General features: G+C 40.4%; 1 protein-coding gene across 1 annotated transcript; it reads left to right on the forward strand.

Moving 5' to 3' along the window:
- Positions 1-220: 220 nt before the first annotated feature.
- Positions 221-3,011, forward strand: OTUD1 (OTU deubiquitinase 1). The gene has a single exon (XM_068561285.1). It carries the CDS (start codon positions 504-506, stop codon positions 1,968-1,970), a length of 1,467 nt encoding a protein of 488 aa, XP_068417386.1. The 5' UTR covers positions 221-503; the 3' UTR covers positions 1,971-3,011.
- The last annotated feature ends 19,253 nt before the right edge of the window (positions 3,012-22,264 follow it).

The raw sequence follows: 22,264 nt of genomic DNA on the forward strand, positions 1-22,264 counted from the left end.
AGGAGGGGCAGGACGAACCCGGGCGGTTGAATGGGGCGACGCGACGAGCCGCGCATTCCAGCGGGGGCACGTGACGCGGCCGCGCGGCCTGAGGTAAACAACCGCGGCCCCGCCTCCTGGCCCCTCAGCGAGCCGCGCGCTGCTCTTCGCCGGTGGGACGCGCTCCAGCAGGGCGGGCGGCTCCCTCAGAGAGTCCCCAGCGGCCGCCGCGGGCCGGAGCAGCGGCAGCGGGCGCACGCGTCCCGGGTCTGCGGGCCGAGCGCGCCGGCAGGGGTCGAGCGCGCGTTCCCTCCCCGCCCCCACCGCGTGCTGTGGCGCAGCAGGAATTTGGCGGGGCCCCGGGCGCTATATGCGGCTCCTGACGCGCCGGCGGCCCTTTGGTCATTTCTATTCTCGGGGCACTGGGTCACCGCGCTCGGCCGGCCCCCTCCCCCGGGCCCGGAGGGTGTGTCCCCTCACCGGGGCTCGGCGCGCCTATAAGGGGCCGAGCGGCGGGCAGGGACATGCAGCTCTACAGCAGCGTCTGCACCCACTACCCAGCCGGGGGCCCGGGTCCCACGGCCGCAGCCCCCGCTCCGCCCGCCGCCGCCGCCGCCGCCGCCGCTGCCGCCCCGTTCAAGGTCTCGCTGCAGCCCCCGGGACCCGCCGGCTGCGCGCCAGAGCCCGATACCGGTGAGTGCCAGCCGGCCGCGGCCGCCGAGCCCCGCGAAGCCGCCGCCGCCCCCACCGCCAAGATGCCCGCCTTCTCCTCCTGCTTCGAGATGGTGTCTGGGGCCGCCGCCCCCGCCTCGGCCGCCGCCGCCGCCGCCGGGCCGCCCGGCGGGTCCTGCAAGCCGCCGCTGCCGCCGCACTACACGTCCACGGCGCAGATCACCGTGCGGGCCCTGGGCGCCGACCGGCTCCTGCTGCGCGGCCCGGAGCCCGGCGCCGCGGCGCCCGCCGCCCCGCGCGGCCGCTGCCTCCTGCTGGCCCCGCCGCCCGGCGCGCCGGTCCCGCCGCGGCGGGGCTCCTCGGCCTGGCTCCTGGAGGAGCTGCTGAGGCCCGACGGCCCCGAGCCCGCCGGCCTGGACGCGGCCCGCGAGGGGCCCGACAGAAACTTCCGACTAAGCGAACACCGCCAGGCCCTGGCCGCCGCCAAGCACCGCGGCCCCGCGCCGCCCCCGGGGAGCCCGGAAGCCGGCGCCGGCCCGTGGGCCGAGGAGCGCCCGGCGGAGAGGAGCCTCCGGGGCTGGGACAGGGCCGGCGACCGCGGCGACCCTCCTCCCAGCGCCGACGAGCCGCGGCGGCCCGACCCGGAGGCCGAGGGGCCTCCGGCGCGGAGCAGCGAGGCGGTTCCGGGCGGCGCGGCCGAGGCGGCGATCGTCTCCAGGTCGGATCCCAAGGACGAGAAGCTGGCCCTGTACCTGGCCGAGGTGGAGAGGCAGGACAAGTACCTGCGGCAGAGGAACAAGTACCGATTTCACATCATTCCCGACGGCAACTGCCTCTACCGAGCGGTCAGCAAGGCGGTGTACGGGGACCAGAGCCTGCACCGGGAGCTGCGAGAGCAGACGGTGCACCACATCGCCGACCACCTCGACCATTTTAGCCCCCTGATTGAGGGCGACGTGGGGGAGTTTATCATCGCCGCTGCTCAGGACGGGGCGTGGGCCGGGTACCCTGAACTTCTGGCCATGGGGCAGATGCTGAACGTGAATGTACATCTAACTACTGGCGGGAGGCTGGAGAGCCCCACGGTGTCTACCATGATTCACTATTTGGGCCCAGAGGATTCCCTAAGGCCTAGCATTTGGCTCAGTTGGCTCAGTAACGGACATTACGACGCGGTGTTTGATCACTCCTATCCGAATCCGGAGTATGACACTTGGTGCAGGCAGACTCAAGTGCAAAGAAAACGCGACGAAGAACTCGCCAAGTCCATGGCCATATCCCTATCCAAAATGTATATTGAACAAAACGCATGCTCTTGAAGTGTCTGAAGCCCTCCACCCTGGGAAAATTGCAGACCTAATTTGTGTTTGGGGAATTACGTGAACTCTAATCAGGGTAATAGCACTTTTAAAATTTGAAGTAGATTTACTGTAGGTGTAATGCCTTAATCATGTTTTTGAATGTTTTCTCCTCAGAGCTGAAGGTTGCTGGGCACCTAAGTGATGTTTCATGATAGCTTTGGGTGATCCTACTGCTATTTATCATTTGCTGTATAAAGTTGGCACTACTTAATTTGCAAGCTGATTTCTCACAGTGTAAATTTTGTTCATTCCTGGTAATCTATTTTCTATAAAAATGTATTTTTGCACAACATTTTTAACAATTGGTGTATCTTCATCTATGACGTGTTCCATTTTGACACACAGCTTTCCGGCGTAAATCCAGAGAAGTGCTTTATATGAAGTTTATTATTTTGAACAGAGATTGTGATTTAGTATTTTTTGTTGTTGAATTTGAATTTTACAGTTCGTAAGTAATTATTTATAATGGATATTGATGCATTCATATTACCAGATGATTGGCCCATTCCGTTTTGATGAAACAGATTTGTTGTTTGGAAAATCATTATTTTTCTAGAAATGGTCAACCTTTTAAAGAGAAAATACTTAAGGGGAGGTTATGGGAAGAATTTTTTTTTCTTTAAAGAATAGTACCAGCTCTTACTTGAATGAAAGTCTGATATTTGCTGATGGCAGAGTGATTATTCTGTACTCTGGTTGAGGTTTAGAGTAGATTGTCTGGTGCTCTCAATTGTTTTTATTTATATTTGTCATGTTGTTGAAAAAATAATTGTAACGTGATAGAAGACTTTGTGACGAGATAAGCCTCCTGCTTTATATATAGCCTCTTGGATTCAACCGAGAGATTGAAAAACTAATGGCATAAATGCCCCCAACCAACCTTGGCAGTTATTTTCCAGCAGAAGAATACTGTCTTCATAGTCTGTTCCTTTTAAATTCTTTCACAAGGCGAAATAGGATTGCCCTGTATTATGTACAAATAAAAATGTCTGTATACAAGAGCTTGTATGGTTTGCTGGGTCAAACAATGTTTCCAACCTAAAACCTATCTCATTTCCACTTTAACTACTTTTAGTCGTATTTATTAAGTAATGCAGTTTTTACTTTTTTATTTTGTAACATTTTGTGATTTTTTTGTACAATATCGTATTTGTACAATTGAGCAATTCTCAGCTGATGGAATGAATGAATAAAATGTGTAATTTTACTTTTACTTCTTTTTGGCTAAAGTGATTTTTAAATGATAAAATGACATCTGTAGGAACCTTTCTTACATGTATACAATTTTTTTTCATGTGTAAAGATGTCAGAATTATGAGAGGTTTCTTAAGTTCTCACGTAAACAGGATAGGACAACCAGTAATTTCAGAGGATAAGTCTCAATGAAATGTAATTTAAAGGTGGAGTAACTCAGGAAATTGCTCTCATTATTTCTCATTGTAAATCCTAAGACTATAGATGTACCAATGGCTAATGAACAGGGAAGTGCAAGTATTGTGTTAACCAGCACAATGTCTAAGTATAGTTTTGTGTGCCACTCACTGTCAGCACAGATTTTAATGTTTTAAAGAGTAAACAAAGCAGTGGCCTTACTTTTATCCAGTCTGGCCTCTTGAGATCAAGGGAATGCATTAATTTTAAGATGTGTTATCAGATTAGTTGAGAAGCGTGTCTGTATACATAATGCTGGTAGTGTCTGTATACATAGTGCTGGTATGCCTATTGCAGGATAAGCACAGCTAGTTTGGATTTTTTAGTTTTAAGTTGATGTCATGATTATAGACAATTGACTTTGAGTTCCTTGCTTGACTGTGGAAGGATGGTCAAGGACCAATGGAGGGACTTCCCTGGTGGCGCTGTGGTTAAGAATCCGCTTGCCAATGCAGGGGACACGGGTTCGAGCCCTGGTCCGGGAAGATCTCACATGCCGTGGAGCAGCTAAGCCCATGAGCCACAACTACTGAAGCCCATGTGCCCAGAGCCCGTGCTCTGCAACAAGAGAAACCACCACCATGAGAAGCCCACGCACTGCAACGAAGAGTTGCCCCCGCTCACCACAACTAGAGAAAGCCCGCGTGCAGCAACGAAGACCCAACACAGCCATAAATAAATAAATAAATAAATAAATAAATACGAGTGGAAGGATCCCATTGGTTATCAAGGAAAGGCAATTGGTCAAGGGTTTAAATGTTACCTAATCATGAATCTCTGGTTTTTAGGTAAGATAAGGTTTGCTTCATGGCTTCCCTAATTATGTAACTTGGGAAGAAAGAAATACTTCTATTTGAATTACGCAGCTAAATGTGGTTTTCCCCCTTTTCTCCACCTTATTTAGAGACGTATAAAATTTGGGGATGCTTAAAGCTTACAGAAGGAATGAATAGATTTGATTAGGTATAAGTTCCTAAAAGGCATCTGTAAGCCCATTACTATTTTGAGGAAACAGTTCCCTCTATGTTGTTCTGTTTCATTTTCAAATTAGGATCCCAAGTCCTTGATTTAGGTTCCCAAGGAGGGTGATACGTTTAAATAAAATTCAGTGGGTCCCAAGATTGTATTACGTGGCACCATGTTATTTTGGTTGTCTTGCCTGAAAGGTTTTTGTTTTTCTCATCCTCTTTCTATAGTTTTTCGTTGTCGTCGTTGTTCGGAAGAAATGTAATATTCGTCACTCCCTATGCTCCATGTTTATTTTCTACTGCCATACCAGTTTTGTTTGTAGTAGCAATTCTGGATCACCGAGGACTTGAACAGTGGAAGGTATGGAAATGTGGTTGACTCTGATTTCCTTTTAGCAGACAGATTTATTAAACAGTTCATTCCTTCAGTTACTCATATAGCAGCTAAGAGGCTCAAAACCGTGTGAAGGAAGCAGTTGATGCTATGAGCTAAAGTTTCTTTAGAGTTTACTCCCCCATAAATTATGATGGGGGAGCATAGAATCTAGAAGTAAATCCAATTGTGTTTTCAGGTAAAGTAGTATGAAAATCATGTTAGTAACTTAAAATTTTATTGAATGGGTAGCTAGATAAAAACTATGAGACAAATAACTATTAGTGTGATTTTTTTTTTTTTTTAATTACTGTCATTTAAAAACTAAAATGGCCTAGTAGGTCAGGATTTCGGTGAAAACCTAAAACCTAATTCCTTGATCCTTTTGTTCATTTTCCACTCACATTTTTCTCTAAGATAAAACAGACTCATGGTAGCATTTTTAATTGAACTGAGTAGTAAACCGCTATTGATAAGTTGCAGGAGGGCATGTACCTGTGATTCTTCAGTTACATTTCTCTAAACTGGTAGTCCATATGCTTTATATAGTAACATTTCATTAGGCACAAAGCCTTTTCTCAGAAACCACATTTTATAGAGGAGAGGAAATGCATTAGCATCCTTTGAACATCAGAATTGGTTATCTTCAGCTTGGGTAAATATAGTCTTATACTGCAATGTTTTCGTCATAATTTTTGTACTGAAAAAAAAAAAAGGCATCGAGATAATCTCACTACTTTATGTGGTTTTCCTCTTTCCCAAAGAGATGAGAAAGTTTAAACTCTAAAATTTTACCGTGGTATTCAATGTGCTCATATGAAGGAAGTGCATTGAGAATAAAAATAGATTTCAGACCTTTGGACATCGGATAAATTCATATGTAGGTAGTTGTAGTGGAATAATTCAAGAGTGTATCCTTCAAATGTGTAATGTATTCAAATTTAAGTTATTTGTCACATGAGATCATAAGTCCAGACCTTATTATTTATTTATTTTTAAATTTTTATTGGCGTATAGTTGATTTACATTGTTGTGTACAGTAAAGTGAATCAGTTATACATATACATATATCCACTCTTTTTTTAGTGTTTATTTCTTTTGACATCCCTAGAGTGTCTATAACTATCTCAAAGAGGCACTGAGAAACTAGATGGCATTTAATTCAGTTTCATTCCCCGAATGTACTAAGTGCAATGGGCATGGGCTCTATTATGTTCCCTCATGAGTCTCCTGGGTTCCAGCCCAGTACCTAGCAGAGTAAATGTTCAGTAAATACTCACTGAATGAAGAAATTTTTTTTTAAATAAGGCATCTCATTATTATTTAACTTTGCATACCTTTTATTGAATGGGCCATATCTTTTTTTATATATAAATTTATTTATTTTGTTTATTTTATTTTTGGCTGCGTTGGGTTTCTGTTGCTGCACGTGGGCTTTTCTCCGGTTGCGGCAAGCGAGGGCTACTCGTCGTTGCGGTGCGCGGACTTCTCATTGTGGTGGCTTCTCTTGTTGCAGACCACGGGCTCTAGGCACGTTGGCTTCAGTAGTTGTGGCACATGGGCTCAGTAGTTGTGGCTTGTGGGCTCAGTAGTTGTGGCTCTAGGGCGCAGGCTCAGTAGTTGTGGTGCACGGGCTTAGTTGCTCCACGGCATGTGGGATCTTCCCGGACCAGGGCTCGAACCCATGTCCCGTGCATTGGCAGGGGGATTCTTAACCACTGCGCCACCAGGGAAGCCCCTGAAGGAAGAAATTGAAGGGAAGTATGAGCTTGGGAATATTTAGTTGGTGGATGTGAAAATTAAAGATGATTTGACTCTACAATTACTGGGAATCATCACTGCCAAAGTAATTCTGAGCATTTTAAACTGAAGTAGTATAAAAAGAGTATTAAAGTATTGAATTCTATAATGGGAAAAAATAGGTTTTGAAACCAGAAATAAGAATTTATTGATTTTATCTTTGTGTCATCTTCCAAATCTCGAGGCCTCAGCTCAGAAAGATTATTTAAAAGTAGAACTTCACTAATTTGAAGTGATTTTGAAGGTGTTGCCATATCCAAAGGGAGTTGCTCTGACTTGCTTTAGGGGTAACATCCAACCCAAGTCCAGTCTACAGCAATACCTAGTTTTGCTATGTTTTCTTTCTGTGGCTTGGTTGGGGAAGAAATGTTGCACAGATTTCAAGCATGCTTTAGGACTGTTGTGTTCAATAGTCCTGGCTGCATGCTTATGCCATTGGTATGAGGCCTGGGCAAGTAGCATGAATCAGATCAAAACAGACCTATTGGGAGAAAAATCAGTGTATTTCTTCCTACTGTAAATTAGGCCAGTGGCAATAATTCTGTGAGTAATGTTTAGAGAGTTCACGGTCATCAGATTATTTGCAGTAAAATGTTATCTAGCCTGCTTTCTCACAAGTGAATTTTCTAAATAATTGAACAGTCCATTTATGTGTAAAATAAAAAACAGAAAGACTGCTTTTGATAAAATTCTTTAAAAAGTAATATATGGGGCTTCCCTGGTGGCGCAGTGGTTAAGAATTCACCTGCCAATGCAGGGGACACGGGTTCGAGCCCTGGTCCGGGAAGATCCCACGTGCTGCGGAACAACTAAGCCCGTGCACTACAACTACTGAGCCTGCGCTCTAGGGCCCATGTGCCTAGAGCCTGAGCTCCGCAACAAGAGAAGCCACCACAATGAGAAGCCTGTGCACCACAGCAAAGAGTAGCCTCTGCTCGCCGCAACTAGAGAAAAGCCTGGGTGCAGCAACAAAGACCCAGTGCAACCAAAAATAAAGTAAATAAAATAAATAAATTAAAAAACCCACCATTCACTTTATAGCAGTATACCATATATACTCAATAAATATTTTTTTTAAAAAAGGAATCTATGGTACACTTATTTGCCTTTGTAAAATAACAATACAGTTTAATCTTCCCTTAATGACTGAGGGGCCTCATGATGGCATGGGTCAGTGGCCGTGAAGCCTTGGCAGATTGCTGAGATGTGACAGTCCCTTTGTACTTTAAAGGCTCTCAGAGAGTTGGGACTTTTATCTTTGTGTTTTATTCTTTCCTGTCTCCTCCCTCACTTTCTGATTGTTCCTCTCACCACTGTCTCTTTCCAGCCTTAATTCTCCATCATAATTTCCCATGTTGAATTAGAGACACCATCAAACATGCTTGTCAGAACTGACTCTAAGATAATAGGAAATGGGTTTCTCATTCGTGACCAGGATGCTCTGCTATGAGTAATGTGCTTAAGCTTTAGTTTTTGGTCAGCCAGAGAGCTTTTTTACCTTTGTCTTCTTCTTTGCATTCTTCAGTGGTATCCTGGAAATGCTGAATTTGTCTGATTAAGGGACTCGTGAATGTGTGCAGTGGCACATTAAAACAAAAAAACAAAACAAAACAACATGGGTTAGTTGTCCTAATCCTCAAAATTGGAATTGACTTGTCATTGCCTGGTTAGTATTTTGCTCCATCTCTGGCATATGGAATCCTTTATAGCATGTACCTGCCATTGTCTTCCTTTTGCTTATGCATTTTTATCGATAGTGTTTATGTTTCCTAATGGTGTATTTTAAAAATATATCAAAGTTTTAACTTTTTAAATAGTTAAATCTTTTGAATTTTTGTGATTCTTTTTTTTCTTCCAGTTTTATTGAGATATAATTGACATACAGCCTTGTATAAGTTTAAGGTGTACAGCATAACGATTTGACTTACATACATCGTGAAATGATTACCACAGTAAGTTTAGTGAACATCCTTCATCTGATAGATACAAAATTAAAGAAATAGAAAAAATAATTTTTTCCGCTGTGATGAGAACTCTTAGGATTTCCTCTCAACAACTTTCATGTATAGCATACAGAAGTGTTAATTATATTTATCATGTTGTACATTACATCCCTACTACTAAGTTATAACTGGAATTTTGTACCCTTTGTCTTCATCCAGTTCCTCCTCCCCTGACCCCTGACCTCTGGTAACCACAAATCTGATCACTTTCTTTGTGAGTTTGTTTGTTTGTTTTTGAAGTACAATTGACCTACAACACTATATTAGTTACTGGTGCACAACATAGTGATTTAATATTTCTATACCTTTCAAAATGATCACCATGATTAGTCTAGTTACCATGCTATGCATTTTTGTATTTAGTTTTCCAGTCCACCAAGATGTGCTAATGATGAAGTAATTCAAATATCAGGTCTTCATCGAAGACTCCAAATCACAGTACACATAGGTCTAGTACAAATAAGAATTTTTAAAAAATTTCCTCTCTCTAATACTTCTTTAATAAATGTATATTATGTCTGCATTGTGTAAATAAGTTAGTCTTCCTCATCCTGGCCTTCCCTTTCCTTGAAAGTAACATTTTTTTCCTCATACTGATTACAATGGTTGAACAGGTTCAGTAGGCACCTTGCATTAGTATGGTGACAAATAGAATTTAGACAATTTTTGACAATAGACAATAGAATGACAATTTTTTAAATTTAATTTTTATTTTATATTAGAGTGTAGGTGGTTTACAATGTTGTGTTAGTTTCAGGCGTACAGCAAAGGGATTCAGTTATACATCGCTTCTCAGCCTTTTGGCTAAGATCAAGTGCAGTTATACTTATACATATATCCATTCTTTTTCAGATTCTTCTCCCATATAAGAATCTTCTCTCATATAGGTTATTACAGAATATTGAGTAGAGTTCCCTGTGCTAGACAGTAGGTCCTTGTTGATTATCTATTTTATATATAGTAGTGTGTATATGTTAATCCCAAACTCCCAATTTATCCCTCCCCCCACCTTTCCCCTTTGGTTACCGTAAGTTTGTTTTCAAATAGACAATGACAATTTGAAAAAAGTCCAGTGGTATATGTGCATTTTTATATTTTAAAGCAGTTAAAGTAGAACCCTGTCCCTTTCTTCCCACTCCCTGCCCTACTCCCTCCCAGCCTTTTTATACTTTGAACTGGAATGATTTTAGGAAGTGTTGATGTCAAGTAGATTGGCAATGTGTAGAGAGGCAGTTTCAGTGATCTTACTTGAAGTAATGATTGAGTCTAACCAAATGTTCCACTTAGATTGGAAGTTCTCTGAATAATTTTAGCAATGGACTATGTGGTTGCATTTCTTAGCTTATCAAAGTACAACAAAGTGGTGTGCAAAATAGGTAATTGTGGAGGGAATTTATGCCAATGTGTCACAGAACACCTGTGCAGCCAATTTGTAAAATAAACTCAAATAAGGCTTTCAGTTCTAATGACAAACAGGAAACATTCACACTTTTTGTTTCTTGCAGTGAAATTTGAGCTATACTTGTGATGTAATAGGAATGAAAGAAGTAGAGCACAGTCAGGAAACACTTGGCTGTCATTTCACTGCCTTTGCCATCTTGTTGAAAAGTGCAAACCTGGGGGAGTAAACAATTATGCTTTTTACTTTAAACAATGCTCATGTCTCTATAAACAGTAGGTGCCTTGAGACAGACACCCCAGTAATTCCAGGTATATACAGAATTCCTCAGTAATTCCAGCTTATACAGAATTCCAGGACAAAGAAGAGAGAGATTTAAGATGTATGTTGAACTTTTCCATAGAAGATAGTTCTCTGACAGATTTTTCATTACCTTTTCATTTTATTGATTGACTGTTGGCAGATGTCACTACTACTCAGAATTGTGGCAATTTGTAAAGAGATGGCTATAGTGATTTAGAAAACAACTTGACCCTACAGGAATAGACAGCATAATTTTAACAGTTAAGCTAAGCTGTTGTAATAAAAAGAAATTAAGAAGAAAATTCTTTAAAAAGAAAATTATAATATTGAAGTATCTGGGAATAAAGTGAATAAAATATACATTAACTTGTTTTGCATCATAAAGATATAAAAGTAGAATTAATAGTTGCCATAATTTAGGGTTCCTGATCAGCTCCTCAACAATGTGTTTGCCACAGATTAAATATATACATGTTGCAAAGCCTTCCCTATTTTGAGAAGGCTGCTATTTTTCTATTTCTATTCTTAATTGTTCTTTAGTATATCAGAAATATCTCGATAATCTGGCCTTCAACACAAGCCTTGGTTTTCTTCAGAAAGTATATAAAACTTTTTCCTTTTTAGGTTTTTATGGATCATGCTTCTTTAGGATGTTGCTGGTTTTACTTTTCCCTCTTTCTCTATTTTTTTAGAAATTAATTAATTTTTGGCTGCGTTGGGTCTTTGTTGCTGTGTGTGGGCTTTCTCTAGTTGTGGCGAGCAGGGGTTACTCTTTATTGCAGTGCGCGGGCTTCTCATTGCGGTGGCTTCTCTTGTTGTGGAGCACGGGCTCTAGGTGCACGGGCTTCAGTAGTTGTGGCAGGCGGGCTCAGTAGTTGTGGCTCACAGGCTCTAGAGTGCAGGCTCAGTAGTTGTGGCGCATGGGCTTAGCTACTCCGCGGCATGTGGGCTCTTCCTGGACCAGAGATCGAACCCGTGTCCCCTGAATTGGCAGGCGGATTCTTACCTACTGCGCCACCAGGGAAATCCCCCTCTTTCTCTATTTTTGAATTATTTTTCTTTTATATTGTCCTGCTTGGTTTTCTTTTAGAATAGTTTTATGTGGTCTACTCTGCTTAAAATTAAGTGGTCTTTCCTAATTTCCACTAATTTACTAAGTCTTTAAAAGAAAATAAGGAAACTTCACCTCAGCCGCTAAAAAAGAAAACAAACAAACATACCATTAGTGGGTACTTAGTGGGCTAGAGGCTCCATATAATAGTCATATTTATAATTTAAGGATGAGGCTTCCCCTCTCAAGTTAAGGTTAATAAGAATATTCATATACATGGGTCAGAGCAGCCGACTGCAAAGATAACTCACCCCAAGAGATGGTCACTAAAGTTCTTTTTGAGCAGGATGGGGTGGTTCTCCCAGTTAAGTCAGGGCAGCTGTACTACAAGCATATTCTTAGCAGGAGTAATCAAAAGTAATTGATATAAAGAAAGCTATAACTGACCCAAGTATCTATATCCAAATTATCTATCTATATGTCTGTCTGTCTATCCATCCTGTTGCAGGAATGTACTGTCACAAGAGAAGAGTGGTGGTCTGTATGATGTCTAGAGAAAAGACAGCCAAGGAACACAGATGGCAATACATGGGTCAGTGTATCTCTACTTTTATTGAGGTGAGAAGGTGCTCTGGGCAAGCCATGCTAATGTGCTGAATAGAGAAGAAAAATAAAAGGAAAATAGTTCTTGGAAATAGGAAGTAAATATTCATTGAATAATATTGAATGAAACAAATTCATTCAACAAATATTGACTGCCAGGAGTAGGTACTGTGCTAAGTACTGTGTAAACTCATAGGTTATATGGTAGATCTTTAATAAATAGAGGCTATAATAATCGTATCTTGCACAAATTATTTTGCTCATTAAGAAAGGTCTTTGGAGTCAAGTTGGCTGGGGTTCAAACTGAGGCATTTTACATCCTATCTAAAGCAAAAAAGGGACACTGACAAATGAAAAAGAAACAGCAAGTGGAAAGGAAAAACAAAGGAGACAAGAATGCAGTGAATGGAAGAAAAGCTAAAATAAGAAAAAAGTAAATCTATAATTGATATCTTCAGAGAGATAAGATCAAGATCCTGGAGAAGGAATTGCTATTTTTAGAAAGAACTCTTGTGAATTAAAAATAGCACAGCTGAAGTTAACTAATAGCACAGGTGAAGTTTGGAAGATAAATTGGAGGAAATCTCTCAGAAAGTGGAACAAGGAGACATGGAATGGAAAATAGGGACAAAATAAGGAAATGAGATTAATCTTGGAAGCCCAATATTTGACTAATAGGTTTTCCAGAGGTAGAACAAAGACAATGGTTGAGAAGAAAGACTATACAAAAGATTTCCCAGAACTCAAGAATAGTCGTCTCCAGATTGTAAAGTCCCACAGAGTGTCCACAGGGTCTTTGTGGACAGCCATACACGTGTGTCTATGGATTAAGATGAGATTAGTGCTCCCTAAAGTGGTGCAGTGCACAACATGTACAACTGTGTGTGGCCACCAAATGAATGCAAAAAGACCCATGCCACAGCATTTCAACTAGAAATTTCAGAGTATTAGGCATAAAAAAATAACCTCAAATCCTTCAGAGAGGAAAAATAAGTCACATCCAGAACCTTAGAACAAGAATGACATCAGACTTCTCAAGAGAAACATCATAACAGAAGACCATGGAAAAATGCTTTGCAAATTCTGAGGGAAAATGATTTCCAAGCTATAATTCTATACCTAGCTATATCAGTTAGTATTCTTAATTGTCAACAGCAGAATCTATATAGTTAGTTTAAGCAGATAAGAAATTTATTGACTTCAGATTGCTTAGGTGGTTTATGGAATTTTCTGGTGAGCCAGAGAATGCAGGCTTGTATACCAAGGTGCCAGGTCCACACCCAAAGACCACTGTGGGAGCTGCACTTGAGAAGACATCTCCACTACCACACCTGGCACAGACAGCACAGCTGGCTGCATGATGAAGAAGCTTCACTCTTGAGCCATCCCTCCCCTCCAGACTAGATGTCTCTATTTCCATCATTTTCCAAAAAGATGGATTCTGCAAACAACTACTATCTCACATTGCTTACTTCTGAACTGAAGTCTCATAGAGGTATGTGTCATTAGAAGAGCTTAGGCTGCATACCTCCTTCTGCCAACCCCAGTAGCAAAAGAGCACATTCAAGATTCTACCTTGGAAAAGTGAGACTCAATGTGTGGGAAATTTACCAAGGGAAGGTGATTAAAAGATCTTGGTTGGTATGGAAAATAAACAATATTTACTACACCCACCAAACTATTAAGAATGAGGGTAGAATAAACATACTTTCAGACATTCAAGTCTCAAAACAACGTACCACCCCCTCAACTTTTCTCAGAAATCTGCTGAAAGAAGTTCTACCTACACGAGGCTGTAAACCAAGGAAAATTAAGACACAGGATCCGGGAAACAGGCATCCATCTCAGATGAGACAAAGGGAATCCCCATCATGGTGGTGGCAAGAACCTTCAAGTTAAAGACTGGGCAGCGGGTCAGCCTGGAGCAGGAGGACTCTGGGCTTCAGGAGGCCTGGCTGTATGAAGACAGTTTACCTAACGAGTGTGAGTGTTGTTGGTGGGGATTGACACTGTGTCAAATAGTTTTGGGATAGGCCAGTGAGAGGAACAGAAAACTAAGCAAATGGAAGAAAAGACAATTACTACTTTTAGGGCAAACAAAAAGTTATACAAGGAAAGGAAATATAACCAAAACCCATTAAGTATGTGTATTGAACTGTGAAAGATAATTTCATAATCATATACACCCTGAATATTGATTTAGCAAAAATGAAATATATAATTATATTGAGAATGGAGGGGGAGTATGTGTATGTGTGTGGGGTGAGGTAAGAGTTAAATTCTTGTTTTCCATAGTAGAAAATTAATATATAATATCTAAAAGTAAAAATCAAGAAGAATTTAAGTATTTCTATTAAACTTAATGGTACCATGTGTGTATATGAATATAAATTACATTTATATTAATAATTCACATGACTATAATATAAGCACATTATTTTGTTTTATTTATTTATTTATTTATTTTTGGCCTTGCTGTATGGCTTGCGGGATCTTAGTTCCCCGACCAGGGATCGAACCCGGGCCCTTGGCTGTGAGAGCATGGAATCCTAACCACTGGACCACCAGGGAATTCCCTAAGCACATTATATTAAAATATAGAGGCAGAAAAAGACCTGTATGCAGAAAACTATAAGATACTGATGAAAGAAATCAAAGACGACACAAACAGATGGAGAGATATACCATGTTCTTGGACTGGAAGAATCAATATTGTGAAAATGACTATACAACCCAAAGCAATCTACAGATTCAGTGCAATCCCTATCAAATTACCAATGGCATTTTTCACAGAATTAGACAAAAAATTTTACAATTTGTATGGAAACACAAAAGACCCCGAGTAGACAAAGCAATCTTGAGAAAGAAAAACGGAGCTGCAGGAATCAGGCTCCCTGACTTCAGACTATACTACAAAGCTACAGTAATCTACACAGTATGGTACTGGCACAAAAACATGGAACAGGATAGAAAGCCCAGAGATAAACCCACGCACCAATGTTCACCTAATCTATGACAAAGGAGGCAAGAATATACAGTGGAGAAAAGACAGTCTCTTCAATAAGTGGTGCTGGGAAAACTGGACAGCTACATGTAAAAGAATGAAATTAGAACACTCCCTAACACCATACACAAAAATAAACTCAAAATGGACTAAACACCTAAATGTGAAGCCAGACACTACAAAACTCTTAGAGGAAAACATAGGAAAAACACTCTCTGACATAAATCGCAGCAAGATCTTTTATGACCCACCTCCTAGAGAAATGGAAATAAAAACAAAACTAAACAAATGGGACCTAATTAAACTTAAAAGCTTTTGCACAGCAAAGGAAACCATAAACAAGACGAAAAGACAACCCTCAGAATGGGAGAAAATATTTTCAAATGAAGCAACTGACAAGGCATTAATCTCCAAAATATACAAGGAGCTCATGCAGCTCAATATTAAAACAAACTACCCAATCCAAAAATGGACAGAAGACCTAAATAGACATTTCTCCAAAGAAGACATACAGATGGCCAGCAAACACTTGAAAAGATGCTCAACATCACTAATTATTAGAGAAATATAAGTCAAAACTACAATGAGGTATCACCTCACACTGGTCAGAATGGCCATCATCAAAAAATCTACAGACAATAAATGCTGGAGAGGGTGTGGAGAAAAGGGAACCCTCTTACACTGTTGGTGGGAATGTAAATTGATACAGCCACTATAGAGAGCAGTATGGAGGTTCCTTAAAAAACTAAAAATAGAACTACCATATGACCCAGCAATCCCACTCCTAGGCATATACCCAGAGAAAACCATAATTCAAAAAGATACATGCACCGCAATGTTCACTGTAGCACTATTTACAAAAGCCAGGACATGGAAGCAACCTAAATGTTCATCAACAGAGGAGTGGATAAAGAAGATGTGGTACATATATACAATGGAATATTACTCAGCCATAAAAAGGAACGAAATTGTGTCATTTGCAATTGTGTCATTGGACCTAGAGAAGGTCATAAGTGAAGTAAGTGAAGAGTGAAGTAAGTCAGAAAGAGAAAAACAAATATCGTATATTAATGCATATATGTGAAATCTAGAAAAATGGTATAGATCTTATGGTATAGATGATCTTGCAAAGCAGAAATAGAGACACAAACTTAGTGAACAAATATATGGATACCAAGGGGAAAACGGGGCGGGGGATGAAATGAGAGATTGGGATTGACATATATACACTACTATGTATAAAATAAATAAGTAATGAGAACATATTGTACAGCACAGGGAACTCCATACTCTGTGGTGACCTAAATGGGAAGGAAATCCAAAAAGGAGGGGATATATGTATATGTATGGATGATTCAATTTGCTGTACAGCAGAAACTGACACAGCAGTGTAAAGCAACTATACTCCAATAACAATAAATAAATAAATATAAATACACACACACACACACACACACACACACACAGAAAATAAAATATGGAGGCAAATACCAGAATAAAGGTTAAAAGAGTGAAACTAGTTACCCCTGGGGAGTGGGAGGGTTGTAGCAGGGACAGTTGTTTTCCATTTTAAACTATTGAACTATTTGATCAAAAAAAATGTAAACAATAAAAATTATAGAGTAAATTCAATATATTAAAGATTCTTGCAAGCTCCATGTCGCAGATTCTAGCTCAGTGCTGTTTTTTTGTTTGTTTGTTTTACTGAAGTATAGTTGATTTACAATGTTGTGTTAGTTTCAGGTGTACAGCAAAGTGATTTGGTTGTATGTATATTTTTTTCAGATTATTTACCATTATAAGTTATTACAAGATATTGAATATAGTTCCCTGTGTTATACAGTAAATCCTTGTTGCTTATCTATTTTACGTATAATAGTTTGTATCTGTTAATCCCATACTCCTAATTTATCCCTCCCCCCATTCCCTATGGTAACCATAAGTTTTTCTGTGTCTGTGAGTCTGTTTCTGTTTTGTATATAGATTCATTTATATTATTTTTTAGATTCCACATATAAGTGTATCATATAATATTTGTCTTTCTCTGTCTTATTTCACTTAGTATGATATTCTCTAGGTCCATCCACGTTGCCGCAAATGGCATTATTTCATTGTTTTTTATGGGTAATATTCCATTGTGTCTCTTAATCCCATGTGCCTATCTCACTTCTCCCCTCTTCCCCCTCCTCACTGGTAACCACTAGTTTGTTTTCTGTATCCGTGAATCTATTTCAGTTTTGTTATATTCACTAGCTTTATTTTTTAGATTCCACATATAAGTGATGACATAGAGTATTTGTCTTTGTCTGACTTATTTCACTTAGCATAATACTGTCTAGGTCCATCCATGTTGCTGCAAATGGCAGTATTTTATTCTTTTTATGGCTCAGTAATATCCCATTGTTATACCACATCTTCTTTACCCATTCATCTGTTGATGGACACTTAGGTTGCTTCCATATCTTGGCTATTGTAAATAATGCTGCTATGAGCATTGGAGTGCATGTATCTTTTCAAATTAGTGTTCTCATGTGCTTTGGACATATACCCAGGCGTGGAATAGCTAGATCATGTGGTATTTCTATTTTTAGTTTTTACAGGAACCTCCATACTGTTCTCCATAGTGGCTGCACCAATTTACAATCCCACCAGCAGTGTACACGGTTTCCCTTTTCAGGGAGTGATTTTCCTTGATGTATCTTGGCTTAAGATATAATTTTGTGTTTTTTCTTATAGAATTAAACATGCTAATTATAGAAAATACAAATATCTTAGATATGTTTTGGTAAGATCCCATGGGATAATTCTGCTAGAAGTGAAAGAGGGTTTGGGATTTGAGATCAGAGCTGTATTAAGACCTTGCCACTGGAAGTGTGTGTGACTTTAGACAGGGAGAGAGTTCCTTATTCTCCCCGAACTTTGGTTGATGTCTTCACCTTTTAAATTGGGTGAATATGGTTGACACCTTTTGGGTTTCTCAGTTCTCACCCCCTTTCTCTGGAAACTTCCCTTTGCCCTTGTCCATTGGAATCAACCACTGGCAAGACTTCCGCCCCCCCTCTCATGGCTGATTCTACCTAGGTGTGCACGTCTGATTGCAGCCAGACTTAGTTTCTTTCATTTGGAAATTTGGCACATCTGTGGGCCTGGAATAGTAACCTTTGAATTTAGGGGACCATATGTGTAATCTCTTCCACAGAGTCCTGGAGGAGCAGAGAAAGTAGGGCGTTTGCAGAAAGAGAGAAGCATGAAGTAATTGTGCAGAGAGATCTGGGTGATATATGGAGAGAGAGTCCTGAGATTTTCATTTTCTGACACTGACCCCTTTCGAAGGCCCCACTGCCTTTCTGCATCCTTGTAATAAATTAACCTTTTTCCCTTAAGCTGTTTCAAGTTAGTTTTCATTACTTACAAATTGAGTCTTATTTCACACAGGATAAAAGCAGCTGTCTGTAGAGCTTATGCACTCCCCCATATTGCCTGGCCCTACCTCCACACTTGGACTTTGGTCCTTGCTCTGTGGATATTTCACCCATCACCTCGTCTCCTTGCACCACTGGCTGCCCTCACCTCCTCTGCAGTGTGGCTTCAGCATGGCACCCATCATGGTGGGAGTTGTAGTGGTTTCAGTGACATTGGATTGGAGCCCAAGGAGTATAATACAACTTCTTCCGCTTCTTCTGGACTCCAAGGAAACACTGAAACATAAGTCAGAGGATCTGGCTTCTCCCGCACCTACTTAACGGGCTAGTAACCCAATCTGGAAGCGTGGTATAGTCCATCAGTTGGCTTTTGCTACAAAGCCCCAAACTTAATGCTTTTAAACAACAAACACTTATTTCTCACAATTCTAAGGATGATCGGGCCGTTCTTTTAGTCTGGGCTCATCTGGGACTGGCTGATGTAGAATGGAGTCACAGGTCTGTTGGTTGGCAGGCTGATTGGTCTTGTCGGGCGGGGGGGCTTCACCCACATGTCTGGCAGTTGGGTCAGTGTCAGCTGAGACAACTTCATGAGTGGCTCATCACCCAGCAGATCAGCCCAGGGTCATTTTCATGGTGGCAGAAGTTCCCAGCAGTAAGAGAGGGCAAGCCCGGATGCTCAAGCACTTTTCAAGTTTTCTTTTCAGCATCATATTTGCTAATGTCCCCTTGGCCAAAGTCACATGACCAAACCAAGGTTCAAGGGCTGGAGAAATAAATTCCTCCTCTTTTTTTTTAAAACATCTTTATTGGAGTATAATTGCTTTACAAAAATTCCTCCTCTCGTTAGGAATTGCTGTGCACTCACATTTCGAAGGGCCATGCAGTCAGGAATGGGAGGAATTACTGCAACCATTCTTGCAAACAATCTACCGCAGGGTGTTAATGCCTGCTTAGGGTGAACTTTGACACTAGAAGGTAGAACGACAAGCTCCACAGGCCAAACCCTCTCTCTCTTCTTCTTCCCCAGTGGACTATTCTGAGGTGCACTGGTTCCACATACTCACCTTGGAGATGTCCTGGGTGACCGTGCAGCTGTCTTGGGAGATTTCCTTCCTCCCTTATTCCTCATTCCCTCCGCTTGCTGCCCTGGTATTATACTCGCCCACAAAGCATTGCAAAGAGGGTTTTATTCAGCTTTGTTTCATAGGTATTCTGAGTTAAGACACTATTATATCAGATTCTTGAGAAGATTAAAGGGTATATGTTTCTGGGATCTACTCTATAAATTGTAACTTTTATTATTCTTATTACTAACAAAAATATTTCACAACAGTAAAATCTGAATGAACTTTAAGAGCTGTTATTATATAGGCGACATTCTCAAATCACACTGCGGCAAAATTAGAAATTAGTAAGTTTAAAGAAAACACAACCTGATGGAAATAAACAAGCAAACAAAAGACGAAACCCACAAAGGCTCCTATATAGTATCTGGTCAATAATACAAACAACAGACTATTTACAAAATAGATGGAAAAAATAATATTTAAAAATCTCCATGGGGACATCCCTGGTGGCTCAGTGCTTAAGAATCTGCCTGCCAATGCAGGGGACATGGGTTCGAGCCCTAGTCCAGAAGATCCCACATGCCACAGAGCAACTAAGCCCCTGCACCACAACTACTGAGCCTGTGCTCTAGAGCCCACAAGCCACAACTACTGAAGCCCACGTGTCACAACTACTGAAGCCCATGCGCCTAGAGCCCGTGCTCTGTAACAAGAGAAATCACAGCAATGAGAAGCCCACGCACTGCAACAAAGAGTAGCCTCCGCTTGCTGCAACTAGAGAAAGCCCGTGTGCAGCAAAGAAGACCCAATGCAGCCAAAAATAAATAAATTTATTTTAAAAAATTTATATAAAAATAATCTCCATGGTATGTAGCCAGAATTATTCACATGATTAAATTCCTTATTCGTACTGATAAACAAACAAACAAAAAAGAAAACAAAAAGACATAATGTATTTGACTTAAAATTTCAGAGAAAAGAACAAAAACATACCCAAGGAGGGAGACAAACAAGATAGCGGGGGTGTGCGGGAATCCGCTTTTAGTGGCTCATGAGAGCTGCTTTTTCAGTTTTCAGGAACTTGGTGAAGTGGTTGTTAAACTCAGGCATTATTTAAAATTGCATTATATAAACTTAAATCCACTGTATAAAAAACAAAAGCAATAAATACTCAAGTCATCACTTCCTATTTTACTCCATTTCACTATTGTATATGGCCTTGAGTTCATTTATGTCTTTGGATATGCATGGTGGAAATATGATGTAATAGTGTCCTACTGAGCTTCTATTCCCAATTCTGCATTCACTGATATCCCATTGGTGGCTGGAAATCAGCCACGGTGGAAGTATTTACACCACAGTATTTGGCAGTGCTACCAATCAGAGTCATTGCTTTCTCCTCCTCCTCCTCCTTTTCCACAGAGCTGTTGTTAAACATTTACGAGCTTACCACTGACCAGAGGTAAATAATCTTTTTTTAAGGAACATGAATTTTCCAGCGTGAGATTAGCAGAAAAATGAAGATAAAGCATTAAAATATTTATAAAGTTTGCACTCATTTCAGTGCTCTGGGATGCTCTAAATCTCAGGGATACATTTCTTTGGTTGGGATGCTTGCAGTTAAATCAGTTCTAATTAATGCAAGATGGACCTTAATACTCAAGAGTGACCCAGATCTCAAACTGTTTCTCTGGATTGCTGATGAGTAAGGACTGGTAATGAGTAAGTAACTATAGATGTTTCTAGCCAAGTCTCTGGGTGCCTCTGGGCTATCCAGGATCTAGAAATGGGGGAAATGTACAGATGTATAAATATGGATTTTGGTCAAATGAAATACTCTTATACATTTTTTTTCTATAAAGCATGAGAAAAATTTAACTAGGTTGTTGTCTATTAGTGAAAAAAATAATGTATAGCAACAGTGATTAAATCTCTTTTTCAGTATGGGGGTTATTTTCTTTGGATTCGAAATAATTCTTAGTAAAAAATTCTTTACAGCAATTTGTGTTAAAGACATTTTAACCTGTAAGCTTAGTTTGAAAAATAAATTAATGTTAATTTAAAATAGAGAATTAGGTTAACAGTGTTGGCTTGAATAAAAAACAGTGTGAGCCGGCATATGGTTCCATTAGATACCAGTAGTTTATTCCTGTTTGTTTTTTCAAATTCACTTTGAATTAAATTTGGGAAGAAAAGGTTCTCTTACTTCACTTTGTATACCTGATTAAGTTTTCTTTAAGTTTCACCATGTTAACATTTAAATGTAACACAGAAATGGATTTTGGAGGAAGAGAAATTGCAGCATTATGAAAGTTAACTGACACATTTTCTCCTTTATGCCCAAGTTGTGTTATGCTCCTGGGAAGCAAAGAAAAATATATTAGAGCAATTTACCCCTATATGAGAAGTATTATTTTTGAGCAGGCTATGCCTCAGTTTCTAAGAACTACTCAATTTGTGCCCAAGTTTCTTGTGGCCTATAGTATATATTCCATCTTTTAATTTCCTCACTTGATTTTCTTTTTTAAGTTACTATTAGACTTTAGATTTTTTTTTTAAACCAAGACTTTTCCTTATGATAGTGATTATTTTAAAAAATTCTCTTTAAATAATGGTAAGATTTATTTTCAAAGCAGTTAGATTTTCAACTCGAAAACAATACATTTCCAAAGATGTCAACGAACCAAGTCTGACATCTGAACTTTCCTTTTAATTTGTTCTTGGCATTGTTGGCTCTTATGCATTCCCTGGGTTTATTAGAGCATGTGAAGCTCTTGTGACCCTCAGTTGATGTAATAAAACTCGTTAATGTACATTTGTCTTAT

The sequence above is a fragment of the Eschrichtius robustus genome, chromosome 1, assembly GCF_028021215.1.
Source record: "Eschrichtius robustus isolate mEscRob2 chromosome 1, mEscRob2.pri, whole genome shotgun sequence".
Lineage (NCBI taxonomy): Eukaryota > Metazoa > Chordata > Mammalia > Artiodactyla > Eschrichtiidae > Eschrichtius > Eschrichtius robustus.